At 58.2% G+C, this 10748-nt stretch overlaps 1 protein-coding gene across 2 annotated transcripts; it reads right to left on the bottom strand.

The window, feature by feature from the left end:
- Positions 1-397: 397 nt before the first annotated feature.
- On the bottom strand, positions 398-7995 carry GPC2 (glypican 2). Of its 2 annotated transcripts, none has more exons than XM_075908020.2 (10): positions 7493-7995; positions 7141-7299; positions 6017-6327; positions 5738-5818; positions 3900-4065; positions 3630-3760; positions 3323-3463; positions 2894-3030; positions 1394-1569; positions 398-1222 (listed from the first exon to the last, which is right to left on the bottom strand). In XM_075908020.2, the coding sequence occupies exons 1-10, from the start codon at positions 7626-7628 to the stop codon at positions 972-974; spliced, it is 1689 nt and encodes a 562-aa protein (XP_075764135.2). In that variant the 5' UTR covers positions 7629-7995; the 3' UTR covers positions 398-971. The 2 variants fall into 2 exon arrangements, with proteins under 2 accessions (XP_075764135.2, XP_006127322.3); XM_006127260.5 differs by having other exon boundaries at positions 398-1228; positions 7493-7989.
- Positions 7996-10748: the final 2753 nt, after the last annotated feature.

Genomic DNA, 10748 nt, shown 5'->3' with positions numbered 1-10748 from the left:
CAGCCGAGACTCACCCCCCCCGGCTCCGCCCATTTGCCGCGCAGACCCCGCCCATCCAAGGAATCTGAGAAAAGCCACGCCCCTCTCCTGGTTCCATCGCTCTCCGTAACCCCGCCCGCGGAGGGTGTAAGTGCGAGAAGCCACGCCCCTTGCCGAGGTAGCTACATCTCGGAGCTCGCCTGCTCCCTTCCCTGCCCAGCCTCTACCCCAGTAAGAACAGCTCCCATGCCATCTTGCATGGGCTGCTTGCCCACGTGACCAGCTCTGTGACATGGAACTGAATTCCCACATCCTCCCTTGCAGGGGCAATGTCCCTATGGGAATAGGCTCAGGCCCTGGAACCAGGTACCTGTGCAAACAGCCTCCACACCACCCCCAGAAGGAGCTGCTACAAGAATCAGAGTCAATAAATTAACATGTTTATTGTGTAGTAGGAAGACACAAGCACCCCAGAGTCACTCCAGCGCATCACAAAACGGATCCAGCGCAACCTCTACTGTATGTTGTGCTACCAATCCCTCATGCCCCCAGCCTCTGCCACCTAGGACAGTCCCACTCCTCCAGGCTTGCCTTCCCAAGCAGGGGGGCTGTACCTTGCCTCATGGGTAGGGTGAACTTGGGGAAATGCTGTCGTAGAAAGAGGCTAGGAAAAAAAATCCATCCCTCCCACCCCTCCTTATAAAACTGAACCTGGCTGCAGCCTTATTAGAAAATCACCCCCTAAATAAATATACCCTGTAAAAAAAATGTAAAAAAATAAAAGTTCTGTGTGGAGAACAACCCTGCCCTCAGAGTACATTTGCTTGCTTGGCCCAGGGCCTCACTAACCAGGGGGCCTGGACAAACCTCTCTGCCTAGCTCCCCAACACTCCCTTCCCTGACCGCTTCCTGCCTCATTCTCCCTTCCCTCAAAACAGCCCCTGGTAGAGGCAGGCTGAGGAGAGCCCAAGAGCCCCCCTACACCTGGGGAGTTATTGTCCCAGCAGGAGCCACTCCAGGGCAGGGAGCAGAAGGAGGAGGGCAGAGCCCCTCCAGAAGGCAGCACAGCTGCTGCTGCCACTGGGGTGATGGTTCTGCCGGGAGCCCTTGATGGGGCGGTCCCTGCGGGGGGACCGGGAGTCAGGGGGGCGGGACCCCACAGTGCTGCTGCTGCTGCCGCCCCCTGTGGCCGGCCCATCCTCACTGTACCGCTCGCCTCCCCCAGAGCCACTGCCGTCTTCATCTGCAACTGGAGAAAGGAGGGTTAGAGACACAGGAGGCTGCAAGGGCCCAGGGTGGACTCACCCCCCAGCCCTGTGCCACAGGAGCACAGCTGACAAGGTGCTTGCAGCCCTGAATCAGCCATGTGGGCAAGGGACAGGCAGATCCCCTCTGTCAAACCCCCCAGACTCACAAGTGTCCTGGAAGTCAAGGTCCTGGCCAGTGTAGGCCCCCTGCAGGCGGCTGGTGGCCGCACGAAGCTGCAGGAGGTGATGGCGAGTGAGCAAGTTGGGACGCGTGATGTCCACTTCCACCTCGGGGTTATTGATCTGGTTGGCCAGCCCATCGCCTGTCACGTCCGGGAGGTACCTAGGGAGAGTGGGTGAGAAACAGCACTGGGGGGCTCCCAGAGGCCCCGGCCTCTCTGCCAAAGACCACTGGGGCCAGGGTGGGAGGTGGGCTATGTCACTGGATGGCCATATGAACATACAAATCATTGTTGCAACCACTGTTCTGTTTGCACCAAGTCTTGGACAAAGTAGGTCAAGGAGGGTGTCTGTGAAAAGCTGAGGATTTGCTGATTCTGTTTGTGGGCACGTATCATGGTTGTACTTGAAGATCTGACCACTGACTTGTCTGTATTTCAAATGTCAGCCCCTGGGTAGCCCCCACCCAACAGCTAGTCATTGTGCCTGGGAAAGGCTGTTCGGGGTGATTGGCCTAGCAAGGGACAATTCAATGAGAGGCACCAACAGCACTGAATGGACCTTCCTGCAAATCTTCTGTCTGAAATGTGGGCCCTGGCATCCGCCTGTAAAGGCCAGAGCCAGACATGGACAGTGACTGCCTCGTGTGACAAGCTCCATCTTGGGACATACACACAGCGAGAACAATGGAACTTCTTCCATGTGGACAAGGATATAATGAGGACCCTGTGGAGGGGGGGGAGGGTCCTCTATTTGTCTTCAATCCTGCTCATCACCTATGAAGGATCTCTGCTATGAACTGAAGCTTGAAAGAACAGATAACCCATCCTAACAAAGGATGTATCCCAGAGACTTGATCTAAGACAGGAGTTTATCCCATCTTCGCTACAATTCTGCACCAGGAACTTGGCAATAGGTGTGTGTTAATAGATTCCTAACAATTTTAACTTCACCCTTTTTTGTTCTTTTTTATGAATAAACCTTTATCTGTTAGATTCTAAAGGATTGACATAGCATGCTCTCTTGGGCAAAAGTGAAGGTATAAACTGACCTGTGACTGTGGCTGGTTCTTTGGAATCAGAAGAACCTTTTTATGAGATGGGTTTTTATAACCTCTCATCTATACAAAGTGTGTTGCTGGTGGTTTTCACAAGAGAAGCTGGAGTGCCTAAAGGAATTGCTTGTGTGGTTTCTGGTTAGCCAGTGTGGCAAACAGAAGTGCTCTGTGTGACTGGTTTGGTGCCAAAGAGTGGAGGACCCCCATCTTGGGCTGTAAGTAGCCCCATCTCTAAACAATTATCCCATTATCCCTGATTAGGCTCCTGGCATCCCAAACCTTGGCTTCTCCCACTGCAGCGCGTTGTGAGACAGGAGCGCTGGCTGTGGGGGGAGCTCCCAGTGTCCCCCCAACAGTTTTGTCAAACTGAGTCTGCCCTCATCTCCTGTCCCATCCTCTATCCCCCCCAACCCCACCCCACCCTCCTCACCTGCCTCGGGCCTGCCCATTCCAGCACTTGTCCTCCTCGGTTACATCAGCAGCCACCTTGCCATCACTGCAGAGCGTGTGAGGCAGGCCAAGCCAGAATCCCCGCATCAGCTGCAGCTTCTCCTTCACATCAATTACCTGGAGGGCAGTGAGGGGGCTCAGCGCCCATGGGCCAGCTCCTGCACCCCAGGGCCCAGAGTCCAGAGGAGGGGGAAGGGGTCAAGGGGAGTTCTCTGCCCACAAAGCCTGTACCTCAGTTTCCCTGTGAGCCTAGCACAGCTGTGCAGCAGGCATGAAAGGGTTAAGGCTGCTCTTGGCCTCGGGGGGGGGGGGGGGGTGCGCCTGGGACCTGATGCATGGGGCTGGCTCAATGAGGCACAGATTGTGGGGGGAGAGCTGGAGAAAACAGAGGGGCTCATGGGGTCCCTACCAGCCGGTCCAGGTTGGTCCCTGCAGCCGTGGTGGGCTTCTCCTCAGTGGGGTATGTGCGGAAGCGACGCTTGGTTTCAGGCTGGGTGGCACGGCGGGACCGGGCGGGCGCTGGGCGGGGGGTTCCGCAGCCCTGGAATACCTGGGGAAGGAAACATAGAGGATAGGGACAGCCCAGAGCCCACCTGCAGTGCTGTGAGCTTCCCCGGCAATGCCCCAGCACTGCAAGCTCCCCCGTGGCAGCCCCCCCACCCCTCAGCACTCCAGGCTGGCCCCCCCAGCAGCACCCTCCACCCCATGACCCCCACCTTGGCAGAGGTCTGCACCCCATTCTCCTGCATGTACATGATTCCCTCCGAGATCTTCACCCCGATGGATTCAGCTGCCAGTTCCACATTGAAGGGCCCCACCAGCCGCTCGGCCACCTGGATCAGGGCATCTAAGGAGTGAAGGGAGGGGGCTGGTTACATATGAACACCTCCTCCGAGTTGCAGCCCCATGGGGACAACGCCCAGGCACAATTGGAGTCCCCCATCCCCAGTCACCCACATTGCCCTATGCCCCCAGTCCTGCCTCACCGAGGAAGTGGTCCCACTCGGCGTGCAGAGCAGTGGCAGCTGCCAGGCAACCCTTCATCACGTTGAGGCAAAAAGCCCGGCAGGGCTTGAGGGCTGGGCTCCCGCGGCATAGTGGGCAGTAAGACATGCGCATGGCAGCTCGCAGGCACTCGCTGCTGGGGGCCATCTAGGAGGCAGAGCATCAGAGAGGGAACCCCCCCATATACTGCCCAGAGGGAGGCAGAGAGGGGACCCCCACTCTACACAGCGGGTAGAGTGGGGGACCCCCCCATACACTAAGCATCAGAGAGGGGGACCCCCCCATACATTGCCCAGAGAAGGCAGAGGGGGGACCCCCCCATACACTGAGCATCAGAGAGGGGGGACCCACCCCATACACTCTCAGGAGGGGGCAGATAGGGGATGCCCCATACACAGCCCAGGGGTAGATAGGGGACCCCCTATACACTGCTGAGCAGGTAAAAGAATCATACGATCCTAGGACTGACAGAGACCTCAGGAGTTATCGAGTCCAACCCCCGGCTAAAAGCAGGACCAATTCCAACTAAATCATCCCAGCCAGGGCTTTGTCAAGCTGGGACTTTAAAACCTCTAGGGATGGAGATTCCACCACCTCCCTAGGGAACCCATTCCAGTGCTTCACCACCCTCCTAGGGAAAAAGTAGAACATTGCTCCTCATTCTGTCACCTGCTACCACTGAGAACAGCCTCTCTCCAACCTCTTTGGAACCCCCCTTCAGCTAGTTAAAGCCTGATACCAAATCCCCCTTCACTCTTCTCTTCTGTACACTAAAAAATTCCAAATCTTTCAGCCTCTCCTCGTAAGTTATGTGCTCCAGCACCCTAATCATATTTTGTTGCTCTCCACTGGACTTTCTCCAATGTATCCACATCCTTTCTGTAGTGGGGGGCACAGAATTGGACACAATGTGGCCTCACCAGTGCCTAATAAAGGAGAATAATCACTTTCCTAGATCTGCTGGCAATGCTCTTACTAAGGATGTTAAGTAGAATTTAATAAGCTAATCGAGTAGTCGATGGAATTTCCCATAAGGGAGTTAGCTCCTGGGGGCAGCGTGAGTTGGGCTTGCGCGAGCTCCACGACTGTTGCAGCTCTGCTTTTTTAATGTAGGAAGAGCCGCCAGGCTCGCACCAGCTCTGGACCCCACTATGGCTCTGCCTTTTAAATGTGGCAGCTCTTCTTACATTTAAAAAGCAAAGCAACAGTGGTCCCTGAGCTGGAGTGAGCCAGGATTGAGCAGTCCAGGCTCATGCCAGATTCCCCGCCGCACCTCTGCCTCCCCTCCCTTCCCCTCCCCTGTGGAGATGGTGCTGGGCGGGGGAGGGGGGAAACTAGCTTTTAAGCCCGCTCCCCTCAGCACTGGCTCCTAATCCCCCACTTCCTGCCTCTGATACAGAGGTAGAGGAGGTAGGGGGAAGCGAGTAGTGACTTGGCTACTTACTAGTCGCTTACATTCCTAGCTCCTACCAATGCACCCCAATATGCTGTTAGCCTTCTTGGCAACAAGGGCTCATTGTTGACTCATTTCCAGTTTCTCATCCATTGTAATCCCCAGGTATTTTCTGGGGAACAGCTGTTGAACCTCATCACATTTCTTTTGGTCCAATCCTCCGGAAGAGACCCCCGGCTGGGGAGCCCAGTAGTGTCAATGAGGGAGCCCCAAACAGCCCTTCAGAGTGCCAGTGGGGTGGGAGAGGACAACCTAGGTGGATCCCCAGGCTCTGGATCAACTCCAAAGGGCAGCAGGAGGGGCAAACTGACCGTCCCACAGCATCACCTGTGTACCCTTCCCCCCTCCATGCCTGCCTCCCCTCACCTTGGCAGCCTTGGTGACCACATCACGCCCAGTGGCCAGTCCCTGCACAAAGGCCTGGGCTGCCCCAAACGCCCGTGTCACCTGGAGAAGGGGAGAGAGGAGAGGTGAGGGGAACCACCATGCCTCCTGAGATCCCCAGCCCCATCTAGCCCCAGTCTCTTGGCCAAGGCTGCACCCCAGAGCCTACAGAGCCCTCCCGGCCCCACCCACATCCCAGAAAAAAAAATGAGTTGTGAGCCCCTCCTTAAGCCTCCTGCACCCCCCTACCCAGGGGCTCACCTGCAGGCGCAGTTTGCGGGGCACGTCCCCGAAGGGACGTAGAGCCTCTGCCTGGCGCCCCACACACTCCAGGTATGCAGGGGGGAACTGGTATTGTGGGTTGAGCAGTGGCAGCATCCGCTCCAGAAGCCGGACCCAGAGCTCATCCAGCACCTCGGCCAGACTGAGACGGGCACCCTGCAGCTGACGCTGCAGCTCAGCAAAAAGCCCCACGAAGAGCCGAGCATTCTGGGTATACAGGCGCCCATAAGTCCGTGTAAACATGGCTTGCAGGCCCCGCTCCGCTGTCACCAGCAGCTCACGGAAAAACTCTGCACATGCAGAAAGACAGGTGGGAGATTAATTGACAAATCGAATAGTCAATGCAAGCAGTCCCCTGCTGGCCCCATACTCCCCACGGCGTTTCAAAGCGGCAGCGCCACATGGAGCCCATCCCCAGCTGACCCCAGGCTCCATGCGGTGCTGTCACTTTGAAACACCTCAGGGAGCCCAGTGTCAGGCTCCACACAGCGTTTCAAAGCGGCAGCACCACATGGAGCCCATCCCCAGCTGACCCCAGGCTCCAGGCGGTGCTGTCGCTTTGAATCGCCTCAGGGAGCCCAGTGTCAGGCTCCGTACAGCATTTCAAAGCAGCAGTGCCGCATGGAGCCCAGGGTCAGTGAAAAAGTCCCCACCTGACCCCAGGCTCTATGCAGCACTGCTGCCTTGAAACACTGCATGCAGCTGGGGCCAGCTGGGGAACAGGGCTGCATGTGGCATTTCAAAGTGGCAGAGCTGTATGGAGCCCAGGGCCCAGGCTCAGTGCAGCGCTGCCGCTTTGAAGCACCCTCTCTTCTTCCCCTTCCCCACTGCCTTTTTCTGATAGAGGCAGCAAGGGGTGGGGGGAGCAACTAGTTGACTAGCCTGTCGACTATCTGATAAGCATTTGTCGTTCATATCCCTACCCCCCCCCCCCGTCCTTCCCATAGTATCACCTGAGCCCTGAACTCTGGGAGAAGAGTGGGGTTGGGGGGGGACAGAGCAGGGGGCTGGGAGCCAGGCCTCCCGGGCTCTCTACCCAGCTCTGGGAGGGGGCTGGCAAGTTAGACCAGGGGAGTTAGGAGTCCAGATGCCTGGGTCCTCACCCTCAAAGCGGCGGTGACGGGAGGCCAGGGTGCTGGACAGAAAACTGGCCCCCTCCTCCACCAAGGCTCGGAAGTCACTCTCGCTCTGCCGGCTAAGCTGTTCTTCCAGGTCGCTGGAGCAGCAGGTGTAGTCCTGGGGGCAGATCCGCAGGTGCTCCCCTGGGGGACAAAGAACCCCCCCCCCCCGTCACTGCCTGGCCGAGGAGGGCCTCAGCTCCCCCTGAGTCCCTCGGCAGATGGGGTGCGTGGGCGGGGGGGTGCATGGGACGGGACAAGGGGTGCAGAGGGGACGGGGGCCCGCGGGTGGCAGGGGGTGCATGGAGCGGGATGCATGGGCGCCCCGGGCCCTTACCTGAGAGCAGCGCGGGCGGCCCCAGGCCCAGCCCCCGCGCGCCCAGCGCCCGGCGAGTCTCAGAACAGCCCCGCAGCGGCCCCGCACCCAGCCCGGCCCGGAGCAGCAGCGCGAGTCCCAGCAGCACCGGCCCCATCCCAGCCCGGCCCGCGGCGCGAGACAATGGGTGCTGGGCTGGTGCTGGGTCCTAGCGCCGCCTCACAACCCGGCCCGCCGGGACAATGGGCAGGCGCCGCCCCTCCGTCTGCTGGGACAATGGGACAGGTGCGGAGTCCTAGCGCCGCCGTGAGCTGGGCCCTCCATGTTATCCGAGCCTCCGCCCCCACCTCCAGCTGCCAGAGTGCCCCTCACTCCCGCCCCGCAGCACCTGCCAGCCCAGCCTGCACATTCAAGCATTAGGACCCAGCAGCAGCCCATGCGCGGCGATGGGAACAGCTGGTGGCTGCTTGTGCATCTGTTGTGCAGACTGCAGGGTCTGTCACCGATCCCGGCGCGGGGCAGGGCAGTGTCTCGTTTTCATCCTTCCTCTATATCTGCCTCTTCCTGGGGAGCCAGTCACCCCCCTGCCTCCCGCCACACCCCTCTCGTCTGTCCATATATGGAATCATAGACTCGTAGAGTTGGAAGAGACCTCAGGAGTCTCAGAGTTCAGCCCCCTGCCCAAGGCAGGACCAACCCCAACGAAATCATCCCAGCCAGGGCTTTGTCAAGCCGAGACTTAAAAACCTCTAGGGATGGAGATTCCACCCCCTGCCTAGGGAACCCATCCCAGCGCTTTCCCACCCACCTAGGGAAAGAGTTGTTCCTAATATCCAACCTAGACCTCCCCCACGTCAACTTGAGCAGCCCATTGCTGCTTGTTCTGTATCTGTTACTTCTCCCTTCTCTGCACCCTGCCTCCATACACCCCTGCTCTATTTTTCTGTTTCCAGCCACCCTCAGACCCACCCCATCTCTCCTCACATCCCTGATCCAGTCACACCATATTCCTCTCTCCCTCTGTCCGTTCACCCCCTCACCATTTCTTCATGACCCCATCCTTCCATAAACCCCCCTCTATCTGCCTTTTCCCAGCCAGCTATCTCATGTTCCCCTCTGTCTCTCCATCCCCCTATCTGGTAGATGGAGCCAGCCCTACTTCCTGTCTCTCCACACACCCAGGCCAAGGGGTTCTAGCCCACTGGGACCCTAAGAAAGAACATTTTGGGGGACCCCCTTATGCCCTTCCACTCCCTAAATTACCAATTGTCTTATTCCTCCACCCCAGCATTGTCTGGGCCTGTGGGCTGCAGGTATGCTAGGCAGGGGAAGACACAGCCTTCCAAACCACCAGGCTGGCCCCAGCCAGACCACACCCCCAGAATGCCTACTGCCGGCATTCTGGGGGTGGAGTGTTGCTGTCCTGAAGCGCCAGAGCCAGGGAGGCTCAGATATCATGCCGCCCAGCCAGGCTGGGTTGCGTGTCCTCCACCCTCCCTGTGCTCTGAGGCCAGAGGGGCTCACCATGTGTGCCACCCCACCTCCTCGTGATGGGAGCAGGGCCTGGGTAGAAGGGGTTGGGTTGTGGGCTTGCCTCCCCCAGCCCTACTTTCACCCCCAACCCATGACTGGGCCCCACCTAGGCTGAGACACTTGAATGTCCAATCAGCCTGCAGGGATTTGAGGGGACTGAAAAATGGGGGCCCAGGCTTAGGGTTACCAGGTGTCCAGTTTTGAACCAGACAGTCCAGTATTTGAGCTTTCTGTCTGGGAAACAAATTGAGAAAATAGAACTGTCTGGTATTTTCTAAATGAGATGTCATGTAGATTGTGATGTAGTCCAGTATTTTTGTTGAAACCACCTGGTAAACCTGCCAAGCTGAGCACCCCCATGTTGTGGGGCTCCGGGGCTGCCAGCCACCCCTAGTGCCCACCCCACTCACTGCCAGCAGGGTCGGCAGGGCAGGAAGGTGCAAGGCAGGTGAGCCTTACGCTTCCACCCCATGGCCCCCGCAGGAGTGATGGCAGGGCAGGGAGTACTGAAGACTCAAAGGGTTGGGTGGGGCCCAATTTGCTCTCACCCAGAGCCCCACAGACATTTAATCCACCTGTGGGCATATGTGGGGGGAGATGGGACAGTAGAGAAGCTATAAGTGATGCCCCTCCCCCCACTCCTGCCCCCAGGGAAGAGAGGTTGGAGTAACTCTGAAATCTGCCTAACTCAGAACATAACCCTTGGGTCCTTTCAAACATTTACACCCCAACATTGACTGAGCCCAGCTTCCAAAGTGTCCTGGGGTAATCATCTGCATTACACATCCATGCCCTGAAACAGGCTCCTGACCTCTCCAAATCCCCTTTTCCACCTCTTCTTTGCTTTCTAGGAGTTTGAATTTCACACAGCACTGAGCTCCATTTGTCCAGGCTGGTGCCTAACTAGGCATCTCTGGCTCCAAACCAACTGTGTGTTACTGACAAGCCCATTCATAACCTTAGGGTCCGCAGCTTGGTGCTTCTACAGCAGATAGATAGATGGGATGTGGGGATAGTGTGACAAAGTGGGGGATTGGTGAAGGTTCAAAGGGGCAGCCTGCAGAGGGGGACACTCAGTGTTCCTGGATGTTACTGGTTTAACAAGGGAAGGTGTGACGGGCCAAGCCCGTCACTCCTTCCCGGACTGGGTGAGTGGGAGGATCCTGGCCCAGGATCAAACCAACGTGGCCCCGCCTCCGGTGCTGTTGCACATGCGCCCACAGCCACACGCCGCATTTAAAAGTGGCACCGGCTCAGCTGATTGGTACGGAAGTCGCCAGGGACGCCGAGGCCAGCAGGGAGGCGAGAGATGCCGGCAGGAACGGGGAAGCGGCCAGAGACGCCGAGACCGGCAGGCATGCAGGAGCCACTGGACACTGCAGGGCCGATAGGAGCGCGGGAATCATCGGAGATGCCAGGGTCAGTAGAGAAGCTGATGGGGGGACGGAGAGCCCCGGAGGCGGGTCGCAAGGCGCCAAGGCTGCCGGGACAAGGAAGTAAATGCCAGAACGGAGCCAGCGACCGCAGATGCAGGTACCTCTCTCATCCAGAGGAAATAGCCGATGGAGGAGCGTCTAAGCCAGTAGAATTGGCCCCGGAACGGGGGTGTCGAGAAGGATGGCACTAGCCCCCGAGAGGGGTGGTGAGTGACCAATGCATGGCTCACCATTCAGCTAAGGTCCCTGCGGCCTCACCTAAGGGTCCTGGGGCTGGAACCCGGAAGTAGGGGTGGGCCCAGGTTCCC

This window comes from Pelodiscus sinensis, chromosome 22 (assembly GCF_052426305.1).
Source record: "Pelodiscus sinensis isolate ZL-2025 chromosome 22, ASM5242630v1, whole genome shotgun sequence".
Taxonomy (NCBI): Eukaryota; Metazoa; Chordata; order Testudines; family Trionychidae; genus Pelodiscus; species Pelodiscus sinensis.
Note: the sequence above shows the minus strand (reverse complement) of the source record. Positions and strands in the feature narration are given on the sequence as shown.

What these genes read in the sequence shown, in the direction of transcription:
- GPC2 (XM_006127260.5), bottom strand. Translation starts at nt 7,628, where the DNA reads ATGGGGCCGGTGCTGCTGGGACTCGCGCTGCTGCTCCGGGCCGGGCTG. An exon ending in CCGTCACCGCCGCTTTGAGG is followed by an intron (nt 6,328 to 7,140) that starts GTGAGGACCCAG and finishes CTGCATGTGCAG; the next exon opens with AGTTTTTCCGTGAGCTGCTG. An exon ending in CGAGTGGGACCACTTCCTCG is followed by an intron (nt 3,761 to 3,899) that starts GTGAGGCAGGAC and finishes TTCACTCCTTAG; the next exon opens with ATGCCCTGATCCAGGTGGCC.